This window comes from Dermacentor silvarum, chromosome 4 (genome assembly GCF_013339745.2).
Source record: "Dermacentor silvarum isolate Dsil-2018 chromosome 4, BIME_Dsil_1.4, whole genome shotgun sequence".
In the NCBI taxonomy this organism is placed as follows: domain Eukaryota; kingdom Metazoa; phylum Arthropoda; class Arachnida; order Ixodida; family Ixodidae; genus Dermacentor; species Dermacentor silvarum.
This window is the reverse complement of record NC_051157.2, coordinates 47,139,359-47,156,505: the sequence shown is the minus strand read 5'-3', so window position 1 is coordinate 47,156,505 and position 17,147 is coordinate 47,139,359. Positions and strand designations below refer to the sequence as shown.

The following is a 17,147-nucleotide window of genomic DNA, read 5'->3' as shown; positions in this document are numbered from 1 at the left end:
ATAGTGGGTTATGCCATATTAAGTAGGATCAACCAGGCAACCAAAACCAACCTGCGCCAGCCTGGTCTGCATTGAATGTTTCCGACTCACTTTCCTTCAGAGCAGCCATGCTGGGACACACCCACCTGAATATACGGCGCATTGCCATGGAAGGTTTCCTTCGCTACTACGCCGGACTAAATTGGCAAAATTATTTTTATTTATGCGTTTCCTTCCGTACCACGCTTTTTTCAGTAGATTTCTTTAACCATGTTGTTCCGTACAGCACGCGTTCGATCCGCGTCCACGTTTTCAGTTACTCTCAAAGTTATTTTCTTCTTTCTTTCCTTTATTTCGATTTCACCATCCGATTCTAGAAAAACTAGGTAATGTAAATAATAATAATAATAATAATAATAATAATAATAATAATAATAATAATAATAATAATAATAATAATAATAATAATAATAATAATAATAATAATAATAATAATAATAATAATAATAATGGCATTACTGACCGCTTCCGGTGCCCGCTGTATGGTCCAAGCACGGCCTTCGAGATCGGTTCGACATGGCTTCCACATCGCATCCCACATATTGGCTACTTCAAGGTACTGAAATCCAATTTCCAAGGTCGGGCTTTTCCGTGCTGTACGGGCCGGATGGGGCGTCGTGGACGTCATGTTATTAGCAAAACCTATCGGTGGGTATGCCGGCACTGTCCTTGAGGTCATCTTTACAGTGGATAGTATCAACTTTATCATCATCGCCAGTCATCTCCTTACCCAGCAGCCTTGCGCATCTTGCGTTCCAAAGCCTTCGAATGGGTTTGGCGAGTCTGCTTTCAGTAGCCGGTATGCCTTTTCGAAGAGTCAGGGAGGCGATGCGTCTGAAACGATCCTGGTGAGTCCGTGTGCTGCGCATTCTTTACAGGTGGTTGAAATGCTTTCGTGCCTCTGACCTAACTCGCGGATAATAATTTCGGAGGAGTGTAAGAATGGCGTCCGTTGTTTTGCGTCAGCGTGTATGCAAGTACGTTTTCGTTTCCGCGTAGGCGCTTGGGCAAATTCAAGTGCCGAAATGTTCAACATCGAATTATTAGCCCCCTTGGCTCAGTCATGAGCTGATACGTCCTTTTTGCTTACGCCGAGCCGCTCTCACATTATTGTGGTCACATGGCCGCGAACGCCAAAGGAGACAACTGTAGTGCCATCGTGTAGGGCGGCAGAGACGCCAGCTCTGGAGCTACGACGCCAGCAAGATCGCGAATGTTGTTGATTGTTCCTAACATCCGGGCTGGGAGCCCATCAGGGGTTGCCTTTCCCAAAATTTCCCAAAAGCTCCTGGCTAGCCATCTTAACTGGAATGACAATGTATTTTTTTGCCAGATTTTGTGGAAGGGTATCTCGAAAACCATGCTAATGTTAGGATTTCTGCCAAGGAGACATGACTTAACTGGGTGCTCGACTTTTGACGCGAAAGCGTCAAATGGCTCATTGAGCGAGAAAGCTGGCGTCCGGCGTCTGTAGCAACATAAATTCCCATTGGCTGCGATGCCATGTCACGAGCGCGCCTCGACGAACCAGAGCGGGCGAAATTAAAGTGTAGGCGAAACGGAACAGCAGCGCGCCAGGTGTTGCATGAGGGGAGAGGGCATCACCGCGACGCTACGTCACCCCCGCTCTCGCTTTCGGAAGGATGGGTGGATGGATAAACCTTTATTTGATCTATTTAAATGTGGTTGGGCCGCTAGATGTCCGGGAGCCCCCTGGCCGACATCTCTGGGCAGGCCCGGTCTACCAGCCAGAGCTGGTCGTGCGAGCAAGTCGCCCGAAGAGCCGCCTCCCACGAGGAAAAGGAAGGGTTGGGAATAGGCTCTACCGCCTCGGGCTTGGGACAGCTCCACAAACAGTGGAAAAGATTTGCCCGGGGCGCTCGGCAGGTGGTAACATTGTGGATTATGGAGACCAGGGTAAAATAAATGTGCCAGGTATAGGGGAAATAAATTCCTTGGTCTCGATATGGCGCCAGACTGAACTCTAATCGGAGGTAAGGGGGAGATAAATTTCGCATTTTTCTTGTTTTGCAGTCGCAACATGTCCCCTGTAGTGACTCACTGAAAAGCAGTAATTAGCGGATATTCCTAATTAACAACCTGGACATTGCGATTTCTCGTCAAAGTAATTAATCTACGCCTATTCCGGTAATTCATTCGAACAGGCCGAATAGCGCCATGTGCTTCCCGTGTTGTGCTCGTCCTTGACGGTTCACACTCTCTCTTTCGTCCTCCCCTATTCAGTGCAGGGTAGAAAACCCCGTATTCCCGTCTGGTTAACCTCCCTGCCTTTCCATTTATCCCCCCCCCCCCCCCCCTCTCTTTGTTGGAACTGAAGGTACTCACAGTATAGACCCAATCAAGCTTTATTTCTTCTGCTGCAAACTCGGAAAAAAGGTTCTTGCGCCTGACGTACCTCCTTCGTTTCCCTTTCAGGCGTTCCTTCTTTCTCGCGGTCAAAGCGTGGTTCGTTGCGAGGCGTAGAGGAGTGGCTTTCCTGCTCCTCCTGATCTTAGTGGCGGCTGCCCGCTTGCTGGAGGTGTTCCTGCAGGAGCGGTTCGAGCAACCGTCCGCCGTTGCGCAGCGCCAGCAGGTACCGAGCGTAACCGGCCTGGAGGCGACCACGAAGACGCCGACGAAGACGACGACGACCACGGTTGGGACGCACGCCGCCCCCTTGGAGATCGGCCGCAACGTTCTTGGTCCCGCCTACAGATCTTACGACCGTGCCGGTTTAGCTGCTACGCGAAAGCTTTGCCAGGAGGAGCCGGAACATCTCAGTAAGCGAGGAAAACAAGCCTGTCTCACGTACTGCGCATTTTGTGACGAGAACCGTCGCTGCGTCGAAGCGCCGCCCGTTGCCGTGCTCGATGTTTGAGTCACGGTGATCTGAGGTCATTTACCGTTCTCTAAGCAGATTAGCGAAGCAGTTCAATCACTTTTAGGCGGTCATTGACGACGGCGAGGCCCGGAGGTCGTGCGACCAAGTCCGTCGCAAGTAGAGGATCGCGTTGGTTGACAAGCGGCCGTTTCGGATCAGTCGCTATAGCTGCTCGATATTTCAGCTCCGCGACTGGTGTCGCAAAGCTGCTGAATCAATCAGCGGCGCCGCAGCAGGACGTCGAAACGCGCTCACATTTATTTGACATGACGATGGTTGTGCGAGGGAACGGCAGCAATCGCGAGACATTCTGGTCGCTCTTGCCGGTGTGAACATCCGCCGCCGTGACTTGCTCCTTGATCACCAGTCGGAGTCGGTGTCGCGATACCCCTGTCAATCGCCGGTGGTAATTCCGCCATAGGGAGGATAAGCGCACGTGCACGCACGACAGCTTCTGAGGCGCATCGGAAGGGCCAGCCGCAAGCTATCGCTTGGGGAAGTTGTTTCTCATGATTGGACAATCTTTCAAGCGGCTCGCGAGACAGAAGTAATATTTGTTTGCAACTACTGGGTTCGCAATGACCAAAACTGGATGTCTCGACGGAGACCGTCGGCCGTACCTTAAAACAAATACCGTTTCGTTCTCGCAGGCAATCCCAATGCTGTAGCACTCGTATGGTATTGTTCATGTAGTTGCGGAACTGCTTTTGATATCGGCTTCCAATTAGTTCGCTATGCGCCGCCGTTAACTTCGATCTTGTGGTCGATTTCAACTACGCAGACTTCGATGCTACCGACAACTTCGCTGTTCTTTGCCTTTAATTGTTCGCATCTCTCTCTCGCTATATATATATATATATATATATATATATATATATATATATATATATATATAGTGCCAGACAGGGGTAATTGGAGATCACACGGAGAGGCCTTCGTCCTGCAGTGGACATAAATATAGGCTGATGATGATGATGATAAATAAGAAAAGAGGGGAAACCGAAGGGCACGATTTTTGTTACTATCTACCCTATTTCTAAATTAAAATTAAATTATGGGGTTTTACGTGCCAAAACCAGTTCTGATTATGAGGCACGCCGTAGTGGGGGACTCCGGAAATTTGGACCACCTGTGGTTCTTTAGCGTGCACCTAAATCTAAGTACACGGGTGTTTTCGCATTTCGCCCCCATCGAAATGGCCCGCCGTGGCCGGATTCGATCCCGCGACCTCGTGCTCAGAGCCCATGCACACCATAGCCACTGAGCACTCTCTCCTTCTCTCTCACACCAACACACCACACAGCCACACACCACACACACACCACACACACACCACAACACACACACACACACACACACACACACACACACACACACACACACACACACACACCCACACACACACAACACCCCACACACACACACACACACACACACACACACACACAACACACAAACACACACACACACAACACCACACACACACACCACACACCAACACACACACACACACACACACACACACACCACACAACATATATGATCAGACATGCGATCATACGCTGTTACTCCGATTCAAATCTGAAGTGCTGCATTAATTTTGTATTTCCCGGCAGAATTTGCTTTAAAAACTTTTAATGGTTGCGATGCGGTACTCGCCCGACAATGGGTGGGCTGTTTTGACGCAGCTTCTGAACTCTACATCCAGACGCATCTCCTATGGAATTTCGCGAAATTTTCACGAATTCACGTGGGAAGCGAGACCTGCACAGCGACTGCCAATATGCTATCGCATTTAAAGCTCTGGCGCTCGCGGCTCTCGTTGCGTAATCCTGCCCGGCGCGTTAGGCGTTAGCTCTCTCCTCTACAACCGTATACACTGGCGCACCGCAGTAGGCCTGGTCCCCGTTGCAAAAGTGGTGCCCGAGTTCAAACTGCTGGAGCCCGCGTTCCTCCACGTCAAGCCCGGAGGCCGCTGGTGGCCGAGTCACTGCTTGGCGCGCCACCGCGTGGCCATCATAGTGCCTTACCGGGACCGGCTCAGGAACCTGCGCGTCTTCCTGCACCACATGCACCAATTCCTGCGCAAACAGGAGCTCGACTACGGCATCTACATTATCGAACAGGTACGCAAAATAAAGCCACTCTTGTGGGTGTGTAGGCTATCGAAACACTCTTCCTCCACCTTACCATTCTGTAATTTTCCATAGTGGGGGTGTTCGTTAGCAGAACCCCCTTAGTGCACCTTCAGTATACAATTCTATTACTTCAGGGTGCCAAAAGGGTGTTACGTGCGAAACATACATGTTCCGAATTTTACGGATGCTCTGGTACGTCAAGTTTTCAAGTAAAAAGTTGTGTGAGCTCTTTTTCAGCGGTTTGCTCCAAACGAGTGTTTCAGCACGTCATACAATCGCAGTATATATAGGCTGCGGATATCGTCATTCTGCTTCATGTGTACGGCGTACAAGATATTATTCTGTTCACTGCCTCATAATTTTAATAAAACATTGAGTGACATGCATTAATCGAGCCCGAAAAAAAAAAGAAACAGGCGTAAGCTTTTTGAGATTTAGAAATGAGAAATTTAGCTGCCGCCACGGAAATGTTCGTGGAAACTCTGTTTCACGGTCAACTCAGGAACCTGCGGACTTCACCGGCTAACTCAGCGGGCTAACTTGTGCGCTTAGTTTACTAAGGGACCGTTTATCCAATAGGTAGCCGAGAGAAATTCCATCACCAGCTATTGCAGAGCCTGAGGCAACTAATTATGTTTGTTTGAAAACTGGAAAAGAGGCAGGAATAATTGACGCTTCAAGCTGTCTTTTATTTTATATATAGAGCGCACAGATGTCTATGATGGCATGATTTGGAACTGAGTCGTGTGGATTGACAAATCTAAGGGTACAGGTTTCCGGTATAGCGCAAAGGTTATGTCAGAGAAGTGTCCCGGTGGTGAGGAGGGCGTTCGATTACACTTCATGTGCAAGAAAATGACTGTGGTTGTCTGCATTCGTTTAGGAGTAAGAACATCTCACACGTCGTCTGTGCAGTTTGATATGAGGGCAACTGACTAGCGATAATGGCGCAGTTACCTCATCTCGCTTCATCCAACAAGAGCCCGATGTACATGTCTGGCCCCTATTCACCCTGAAAAAAAAATCTAGGATACTTAAGCACTTATGAGTTGTCAATGCGAAAGCATTAACGTCTAATTGAACGCCGCTGAGCGGTCCTTCGAGTTATGAACTCCTCGCGGGCAACCGAATGCGTTGAGATGCTTGGCAACAGCTTGGCGCGTTTTGATTTGGCCTTACCGAGGCGCAGTTAGAACGCAGGCGAGAGCGCATGCGCGGACAAGGAACGTGCGGATAACACAGGCTTCCAAGAGTGAGGGTGACGTGGCGTCGCAGCGATGCCCTCTCCCCTCACCTGGCGTGCTATCGAAGCAGCAGGTGTCCCCTTTCGCCCGCTCTGCTCCGTCGAGGCGCGCTCGGGACATGGCATCGCAGCCAATGGGAATTTAGGTGCTGTTGTTCGCTCGTCCAAACGACGGACGCCGGCTTTTTCGCTCATTGGGTCATTTGATGCTTTCGCAGAAAAACAAAAAGTGAATAAATGCCGGCTGTATCATTGGTGCAGAGTGGCGACGGGGACTTCAATCGAGCCAAACTGCTCAACGTCGGCTACGAGGTGTCCAAGACGATGCACGACTACAACTGCTTCATCTTCCACGACGTGGACCTGATACCAGAGAACGACCGGAGCATCTACGCTTGCCAGGAGAACCCTTACCACATCTCCCGCTGTCTCGACATCTACGAATACAAGTGCGCCGTTTCAACTCCATGTTCCTCTCTTCGCATACGATGTGGCACTGATATTAGAGAGCATTAGCACGGCGGTTACTAGCTAGAGTAGACGTATGCGATAGCAGCAGTGCTGGTGGCGACACTCCGTGACACACGTGATCAACCATAAGAGGAAGTGCTCTCGTGTTGCTGCGCTTGTCGTGCAACGCAGCAAAACAACGCAACATTACCTCCGTGGTGATTCCCCCTGCCGACACGTCTGCGCTTAACGGACAGGTGGAGTTTACCATCGGTCACAGAGGGACGAGCTCTGCACGATTTCGTCAAGCGCAGCGTCACAAGGTGTTGTCACTAGCGCAGTTGCTCGGGCCTATACACGCCTTCTCGTATACGTTTACGGTGGTACAACTGCGTTGTATTACCTATAACTGTTATATAATAAAAAAACGAAAAAAAAACGCGAGAAAGTAATAAGTGAACTGCCTAGCGCATGATGGTAATGTAGCACAACACAAACGAATACAAAAGGCGATAGAAGATGGAAATGCACTGGATGTCAACTTTCATCAACTTACGGAAGTTTACGGGAACATATTTACATAAAAAAGCCATGAGTAGGCAAAAAGAAAAAGGAGGCATCAGGAGCATGATTGCACATCAAAACGATTGGACTCGCAGCAATCTACACGTGTTGGCAACAGTGGATTCTTGACTGGCGCAATTATACGATAGCTTTTCTTTTTGAGGTGGAAGGTTACATCGTGGGCTAGCTGTGCATGAAAACATGCTTGTGTCAAAAAAGACTGGGCTACACCGACACGTAGGGCAATGCTCAGCGAGGTGGGAAGGATATGAGACAGAGTGAACGGCAGTGCTAATTTAATTTCATATTTGCACATCATCCACTTTTGCCCATTGATGACTTTCCGCGCGTCAACCATGGCAATTGACCCTGTCCGCATTCTCACATCGTTTGTTGACCTTCGAGCAAATACGTACACAAGAGTTTGTTAGGGGAAGAAAACGAGAGTTTAGTGTCACGGCTCCTTTCAAAGATTTTAAGGCCGTGGAAGGAAGAGCGCGCATACAGAGGTGTCACGGCACGTACTTATGCTTTGGCAGGTTGTTGCCTTCGTTCCTAGATTTTGAAAATTTGATTTCGCAGACTTGACGAACGATGACATATGCTGGAAAGCCTACCTGGCGCAATCTTGTCACTTCTTCATCGGTGCACCATTTGATGACCTCAGAGTGGCTCGGCGTGATGGTATTCAACCGCTTAACCACCTTGAATGATAGTGCGATCCCATATGTCGAGGTGAAAATTCTAGTCTGTCAAGAATCTGGGTTTACTTTTCCTTTACCACTTCAGCTCTGAACTGCAAACCCACTCCGCAATGTCGAAACACAATTAATTTGCGCACAATGCCTCTGCTATAGTCATCACACTCGGAAAACAAGGTAACGTGTTTCGAGAGAGCGAGATAGGGCTTGTTGCTCATGGCTATAGTGTACAGGAAAATATCCTGTTTATTCTCCTGATCATCGAATTTTCCCTTTCACATGCGTGCTGGCGCTATCATTGGATTCTGGGGTTTTACGTGCCAAAACCACGATCTGATTGTGAGGCACGCCGTAGTGGGGGACTCCGGATTAATTTTGACCACCAGGGGATCTTTAACCTGCCTCCAATGCACGGGACAAGGGCGTTCTTGCATTTTGCCTCATCGGAATGCGGCTCCCGCGGCCGGGATTCGATCCCGTGACCTTGTGCTTAGCAGTGCAACACCATAACCGCTAAGCCACTACGGCGGATGTGGCGCTATTATATCACGATCGTCGAAGCTGTTGCTTAACTTGACGACGACCGAGTCACTCCAAGATAATCACGGGCTTTTTGTTCGATGCCACTGCGGTCATGCAGCGACGGTATGTATAGGACAGCTCCGATGAGCAAATGCAGAGATTGCGCCAGGCAGCCTTTAGAATTAGTGATTGCTACGGACTTCGAAAAACGTGATCAGGTCTACGAAATTGAAATCTCAAACCCATGAAAAAGGGTCAACAACCTGTCAAGGCAGAAGTGTGTGCTCACATACCTTACCCACATATTAAGTTCCCCCACGGCCTGAAAAAAAGCTTCACGAAGCGCTTTGAGCTGTCCTTCCAACAAAGCGCAAATGTCAACAAACAAATGATACGAGAATGCGGGTAGGAGTATACAGAGTGAGTTGCGGTAAGCGCCAAGCTTCCAAATCGATACCGCGCAAAACCGGTGTCGTGTATCCGTCGCCGTTGATGGGTGGCAAGACATGCACATGATACAGCGGAAGATGGGTAAACATGTGATTGAATAAGCACAAGCGTTTCTTCACCGCTTCAAATTGTTCCCATCTCGCTGGGCGTTGTCGTATGTGTGAGTGAAGCCCATTCCTCCGTGACATGGGTATGGTGTCTATATACAGTTAAGTTCAGCACGGTCATTGAAACCTTCAATATTAGAAGGAAAGGGGGTAATCGCATCAGTCAAGCGTTCATTGCTCCTACTGGAAAACAATTTGGGTTTCTTAACCGCGCATGTAGACTGCCCCGAGTTCATTTTGATGCGCAGCTGTGTTCCTGAACTGTTTTTGCTTTGTTTCACTCGGTATATATGTTCGCTTCTTTCCAATAAAAAAAAAAAAAAAGAAGTGGGGGGAGGTATAAAAAACGCCCGTGTACATATATTTAGGTGCACGTTGAAGAACCTCGAGTGAAAATTGACGCGGAACTATTCACTTCGGCGTAGCCCACCGTGGAGTTTTAGACGTGAAACAGCACAATTTAGTATTTATTTTTTCTAATAAAATGATCATTTCAGAATCGGTGCCCGTCCGGCTTTACATCCCTTCTGTTTTCGTTTGCGTAGCATTGCCATACCACCAGCTCGTCCAGTGTTCTATCCCAATGCCCAGCGCAGGTGTTTTTCCTTTTAAATATCCTACTCTATACGATGTGCTAGCTAGGACAGCTTGACACTTACGCAGGTATTCATCACTGCTGCACACGTCAGTGGACTCCATCTGGTGGTAGCAAATATTGTAATCCTATCACACAACATAACTTTCTGTCATCTACTGCGGTTACATTCCCTTGACACCCATCAGGTCACTCAAATCGACCAATGGTTATCAGACCTACGCATTACATGACCAGTGCAGCTTAATTTCCTCTTCCTCCTAATTTGAGCTAGAATGTAATCCTTGCACTGTAATCCATACGGCCGTGTTCCTGTCTCATGACGTCATAGTTAATACTCGCATGTTTAGAGAGAATAATATATTTAAATCATAGCTCCATGCCTATTTGGAGAATTGGGTAAAGAAAAAAAAAGTTATCGGGTTAAGCACATTGGTTCACTATGGAAGCTTCACACGTGAAGCTCTATAATGATTTCAATGCCTCATTACGATTGGTCTGTGGCCGGACCCAATTCTGGACCAACGTTACGCACACGTTACGCCTAGCATTTTCTGTTCCACCACTCGTTGCGCGGTCCTTGATTTCTCCTAGGCCTTTATTATCCTCAATGTTTTCAACCATGTAGGTTAGTACTGGCATAGAATGCACGGCCTTTTACTTTGGTATTCCTTTAAATAAGCCTATGATCAAAACGAGAACAAGATGAAAGCAGGAGCCAACGTTTCGACAAGTGGACTTGTCGTTGGCGCCTTGAAGCGCCTTGAAGCGCCTTGAAGCGCCTCGAAGCGCCTTGAATCGCCTTGAAGCGCCTTGAAGCGCCTTGAAAAAGACAAGTCCACTTGTCGAAACGTTGGCTCCTGCTTTCATATTTTTCTCGTTATGCTCATCGTCTTGAATTTCCATCTCTCGCATTCCCCGTGTTTTTCCTGGATTTAAAAAGCCTGACGCTCACGTAACCTACGCCTTCCCTATTCTCACCCCCCTCCCTTCTTACTTGACAGGCCGTCCTACCCCACCATATTCGGCGGTGTGAGCGCGTTGAGTCAGGAGCACATGGAGAAAGTCAACGGCTTCTCCAATGTATTCTGGGGCTGGGGAGGAGAAGACGACGACATGTCGGTGAGGTAAGCCGTACGGGGTTGCCGCATCCACTGGCCCGATGTTGTTGCGCGTGAAAGAGCGCGTAACAACCTAGCGTGGTAGATTATTATGTTCTCAAAGAGAACATAATAGCTAGATCTATCTATCTATCTATCTATCTATCTATCTATCTATCTATCTATCTATCTATCTATCTATATCTATCTATCTATCTATCTATCTATCTATCTATCTATCTATCTATCTATCTATCTATCTATCTATCTATCTATCATCTATCTATCTATCTATTATCTATCTATCTATCTATCTATCTATATCTATCTATCTATCTATCTATCTATCTATCTATCTATCTATCTATCTATCTATCTATCTATCTATCTATCTATCTATCTACTCTATCTATCTATCTATCTATCTATCTATCTATCTATCTATCTATCTATCTATCTATCTATCTATCTATCTATCTATCTATCTATCTATCTATCTATCTATGATTTTATTGACCCGACGCAGGCTGCATGTTCAGCGGGGGCTGAAAAGCCGTGAACTGCAATCGCGCTTAAATCGCACCCTCGGCTCGTTTGCCGGCGGGACATTGTCCGTATTAAGCGTTGCAGCCTCTTTGCGTCGGGCTATAGTAAATAATGTAGTAATAGTAGTCTGCGCAGTTACCGCTAATTGAAGGTTATTGTGGAATGTGACCATCTCCACGTAACACTCATTTGTCTTCAGTACAGAATGGTCACCTTTGTCGCTCTTATAGTGTCCTGTGTCCGTGAACTATTTCATCCGATAGCAACCGTCACTTAGGAGAAATTCATCCAAGCTAACTGAATATCGGGATATTTTGACAGACAGCTTTAGTCAGTTGCACAGGTAAGACTGATGGAGTAATTGGACCGATAGCTTAATTGGCTAGAGGCTGGCCCTATGAAAAATAGGTTATACGTCATGCGAATGCATGCCTCAACCTATACGCACGTATTCTATTTTCAGTTATGGAAATAAACCAATCACATATAATTAAGCTGTACATAAATGAGAACTATTGACATGGCATATACATTTGACACATTTGATGGTGATTGTTATGCATTTGATAGCGAAAATTCCTGAACAAAACTAAATCTTGTCCATAAGCCAGATTGCTGAGCAAGATAGTGCAATTCACATTTTAGTTAAAGATTGGTGGTGACCTTTATTTCAATGGGTATTTTATTCCATGTTTTCGTGCCGACGAATTCAGTGGCCCTCTCGCCGTATCTTGGTATTCTTACAGGGTGTCCCACCTAACGTTAGCCAAGCTCTTAAAAATAAAATATAGAATATACGAGGGCGCAACCAGTGGCATTCTGTCAGCAGTGACGTACCGCACCAGGAGAAGCTTTTTCATAATTTAATTATCGATAATTAGATGAGATAAATTAACGAACTTTTTAATTACTGAATTGAGGGCGCGAATTCTGATAGAAAATTAATAATTGAGTTATAAAACATCCGATTCAGTTGTTTTCAGTGTGCAATGTCTCGAGTAATTACTTTTTCCGCGTTATAAAGAAAACGTGCGAAATATGAAAATAGCTGCATGATTACGCGACCGTGCACCGCGACACCAGCGATCCCAGGCGTTACTCGGAAGAATTAACTTTGCTCAACGCCCGTCTCGGCTGCCGCGTGAAAGCGCTGGCCACAGCGAACTGCGAGCTGCCTTTTCCGCGTGAAGCCCGAAGCCCATGCAGTGCGCAGCGGCGTTGAATCCGGATTGAGCCTGAGCACCTGAACTTCTTTACCTGGGACCTCAATCTAAGTACAAGAGCATCTTTAACGCATCGCGTTAAGGGCCCCGTGTCACAGAAAATCCGGCGTCGGCAACCGGCGTGCGATGCGGGTCGCGGAGAAAATCATCCCCAACCCCGACCGCGCAGGCCCTCCACGTGGTGCAAGGTTTTGGTGAACAAAAATTGAATTTATCACAGTGAAATTCGTCAGGAAAATGGTAAAGTACGACTTTACCATTCGGCGCCAGATTCGCCATCGGATTGTTTACCAATCGGCGTCGGCTTGTAATTTGAATGTACGAGAAAACCTAATTCTGCTACGAGGAAACTCAAACACAAAACCATTTTCCAGCCTTTCTACCAGAACTACAGCCGCGCGTTGCGATGCGAACGGGTCCCCATGACGCTATCGCGTTCTACTCTTAAAGGCGAAGCTGAAGCGTCCTCCAATTTTTGCATTTCGCCCCCATTGAAATGCGGCCACCGCGACCGGGATCGAACCACGACCTCGAGTTGAGCAGCGTAACGTCATATCCAATGGGCTACCAGGGGGGGGAAGGGGGGGGGGGGTAAAAATTTCAGTAATGCGAAGTTAATTTTCGGCGTCATTTTGTTTGTATTTGTGCTTACAATATTCTGGACGCTTCCCGAGTTTCACTATCCAACGTGCGCAGGCGAACATGGAAAGACATAACTTGTACACGATTAGAGTACTTTATTGTAGCGTTACATTTATACATTCAGTTATCGCTACCACTTCCCCCAGGTGCGCATGCGCGGTGAGACCGGCGAATGCTCCGTCGACGGCATGTGGTATCGGTTACGTTAGAACGATAGCGCTATGATGAAATATTAACGCATTCAAAAACAGCTGCTCGCTAAAGATTGATAGCCCCGACAGAGATTTGTCTGAGTTGGTTCTTTAAGTACCGCCCTGTAGCTTGCTCCAAGAAGTGGAAGTAAATTTTGTATTGTTTGGCCCTAAAGCTTTCTGAAGCAGTTGAATTCGAGTACACGCGCCGTTTTAGTCGGCCGTTCGAAGTAAATAGGAATTTTGTAATGACTGCAGGGTGCGCTACAGCGGCTATAAGCTGGTGCACGCCAACTGCAGCATCGGCCGCTACACCGCCATGAAGCACGAATATCAAAAGCAAAGCGAGTCAAGGTAAAGTATACACTGCAGTCATTACAGATTATAGTGTCTCCGCCACACCGAAAGACATATGTATATACGCAAAAATACATAAAATATTGTGTGCTTGACCATTTCAGTTACCATGCAGCCTCGTGATTGGAAGAAATAGTGAAATCGTTGTCTTTAGGCAGAGAGTGAACCAGCGTGACTGTCTTGCTAGCCGCGGTATAGCGCTACATTTAAACGTGCTTTAAAACTTATAATTAATAAAGGTTATAGTTAACGGAACAGTGCGACGGAACATTCGCTCATGTTCAGTACGCGAATAGCGCACTTCGATCATTTTATCTTTGAACGCGAGCATTTTCTGACCGCATATCCCGTAAGCCTTTAATCCCATACTTGCTGTAATGTTAAAAATAACTCCATCACTAATTGCAGTGTTGTGCGACATATACTCGTACAGCTATTACACTGTAATTTCCTCGAACTTTATCGACTTATTAAAAATAAAAAAAAATGGCTTGACATCTTGCTATCTTGTATCTTCAGCCCACATATGTTCTATGAACAAAATCGATTTGCACGATTACACATAGTAGACGCGTTAATTATTGCACTCATCAATCGTAGTGCTGCCGCTGAAACAGCCGAGGGCACAGAAACCCACGAAGGGTTTTGATGGGACGATAAAGTAGTGGTTTCTTCCAGATTCTTCCAGAGAAATCAATGGGTGTTCTCTTGAAGGAATAAAAAAAAATAATGCAGAAGCCATCGACGATGATTGTCAATGTAAGCGAATAGCCTGAACGAATGGACGAACGAACGAGCGAGCGAGTGACAGCACCCCCCCCCCCCCTTCTCTCCCTCTTCCTTGTCGCCCATCCCCCCAACTCAGTCGCCTGATAGTACGCGCCCTTTCCTTCGGCGCCTTCTAACGCCTTCCTGGAGCTTCTTCGTGACTGTCGCGAAGAGCGAACCCGTCTGCTTATTGCTCTCCTTGGTGTGTCGGCGTCAACGCCGTCAGCGTTTGACGAAACGCTCGCCTACGCCTGCGGTGTATTTTTCATGGGTGAGCATTCGCATCATCTTCGTCCGCCGAATCGCCCACGATGGGCTGGCCACCGCCGGGAGGCCAGCGAGACGTGCGACGAATGAGGGAATCTCTCCGCTGCCTCCCCGCCACTCGCTTGCCCACGAGCGCGCGTCCTTTCCCACGCCTTCCGCGACGAACGAGCGAGCGAGCGAGCTAACGAGCGACAGTGCTACTCCTCCTCCTCCCCCCCACCCGCCGCGAGAGCTCACGAACGGCGTCCACCCGGCCCACTTTCCCTCTCCAGCCTCTCGAAGCTCGATCGCCAGAAAACACGCTCCCTTTCCCTTTGCGCGTTTCATTATCTTCCCTTGTCTAAGTCCGAATCGCCGTCGTACCACGGATCTACCACGAAAACGACCGAAAGAGCACAATAAAGCTATTCGCTATAAGAGCAACTAGTTGCAAACACAAGTCGATGCCGCTCGAGACCGCAATATTAAATGTGAAGCTTTGCGAACCTCGCCGGGTTTCGTGACCATGGGTGCTGCGACCTGGCTGTTCTCTTGCCCAATAGACCAACCAGTCACAGCGGAGTACGCGCGCGCCGCACGGTTCCTTGCACCACCACCAGATAGAGCTCGCCTCCACGGTGCCGACGGTGCCGGCCGTGCGGGGGAAAGAAAACAAAAGAACGAGAAAGCTTGCCTTCGTGAATCCACGGCAGCGGCGGTGGTATTGCATTAGCCTCTCTGCAATGCTTGAATAAAGCCTCCCATGTCACTTTGCGCGGATATTCGAAAAAAAAAAAGGAACACAAACTTGTGATTCGGCTCTTTATGCACTCGCACAAAGCTTCGCTCTATATAGATTCCAACTCGTTGGATCTACTGCATTTTCCCCTCAACTCTTTCAGGTATCGTCTTATAAGGCGCAGCTTCTTCCGCATCTACAAGGACGGCCTCAACAGCCTCAAGTACAGGGTGCTCGACATTGTCTTCAAGAAGCTCTACACCCACGTCATAGTGGACCTTTTTCAGCACACGGCACCCAAGTGAAAAAGGAAAAAGAAAAGCACGCCCTAGTGATCAACACAACACGAAGAACGTGCAAGCGAGCGGCGATCCTGGAGCGCTCTGTCAACGATTTTTTTTTTTTTTTTTGTTATCCATTCCTTCTGTTTCTTGTGCTGTGCTGCTCCTTTTACCATGCATGTAACAAAGCCTCCGCCACAAAAACGCTCGCAAAAATATTTATTGGGCAATCTGCAATACAGTCGTTTTAATAGGGCAAACGGACGTTTTCTGCGTTGGGTCCCAGATTGACATAGCCGTGGGTGTGCTGTCAGATTAGTAAACGAGAAAATTTTGAGTAATAAAATAATAAAAAGAATTCGTAGATCCCACGCTAATGTAGTGACAGCTTCTTTGAAATAACCAGTGCCGTCTCCACATTAAACTGATTCTTCCGCCGACTTCTTCACTTCTCTGTGGCCGACATACTTAGTTAATAAAGTTATCTACTCGGCAGGACAGCACAAGTCGGCACCCTCAGAGTGGGAAGGAAGCCGCAAAGGAAGCGTCAGCTGTGGTGCGGGCTTGGCGTTTTCGCTCCCAATCTCGAGCTCACCAAATCGCTTGGGGATGTGAAGGTCTTGCTTCCTTCATGACCTTCACGATGGCGTTCTCGTTTCAACTACTACGCTCCGTTCCGATTCTCGAGTGCTAGCCGACTCTCTATAAGCATACACTGGTGCAACCGGGCACGCAGCAGCGCGCCCAGTGAGCCACCATCACCGACGCTCCTGTCAAAAGATAAGCACGCCGTGATAGTCAATATACCATCTGCTTAACGCGACGCGGCGGCCAAACAACAGCTCCGCCACCGACTCGCGAAGGGAACGCGCTGCGGCAAAACTTCCACGATACTGCGGGCGCAATCGGTGGGTTCGTACAGCCGTGATGCGAATGATGCGCGGACCGCAGCACCATCTAGTGGTGTTGCAGGGAACCGAGCTTTGACGGTACAAGCCCGGCAAGCCCTGACCTTCACCTCGAGCGATCAGGCAAACTGGGCCAAAATGCCAGCGGTGGCGAATGCCGTTCTTACCACCCGTTGCCTACCGAGTTGGTCACGTTATGCACACGCCCACGGTGACACGGGCGCTGAATGGCGACGCCGACGCGAAACTAAGGAACGAGCTAAGACAAGCTAACGCTTTAAAAAACGCTTTAGCGTCTCAGCAGTTTCTCTTGTGTCTTGCTAGCTTTAAATTTATTCGTCAAAATTATATATTTCTAAATTTATACCCTTAACACATATTTCAAATCTGCCCAACTCTTGCCGTGTCGCCGTGATTTTACGGAGATATATGCGGATGAATTGTCAAATGTACTAC

General features: G+C 47.9%; 1 protein-coding gene across 2 annotated transcripts; it reads left to right on the top strand.

Moving 5' to 3' along the window:
* Positions 1 to 779: 779 nt before the first annotated feature.
* LOC119449956 (beta-1,4-N-acetylgalactosaminyltransferase bre-4) lies at positions 780 to 15,885 on the top strand. Of its 2 annotated transcripts, XM_037713272.2 has the most exons (7): positions 780 to 887; positions 2,476 to 2,819; positions 4,814 to 5,046; positions 6,563 to 6,750; positions 10,695 to 10,817; positions 13,651 to 13,746; positions 15,666 to 15,885. In XM_037713272.2, exons 1-7 carry the CDS (start codon positions 808 to 810, stop codon positions 15,805 to 15,807), a joined length of 1,206 nt encoding a protein of 401 aa, XP_037569200.2. In that variant the 5' UTR covers positions 780 to 807; the 3' UTR covers positions 15,808 to 15,885. The 2 variants fall into 2 exon arrangements, with proteins under 2 accessions (XP_037569200.2, XP_037569201.2); XM_037713273.2 differs by lacking the exon at positions 13,651 to 13,746.
* Positions 15,886 to 17,147: the final 1,262 nt, after the last annotated feature.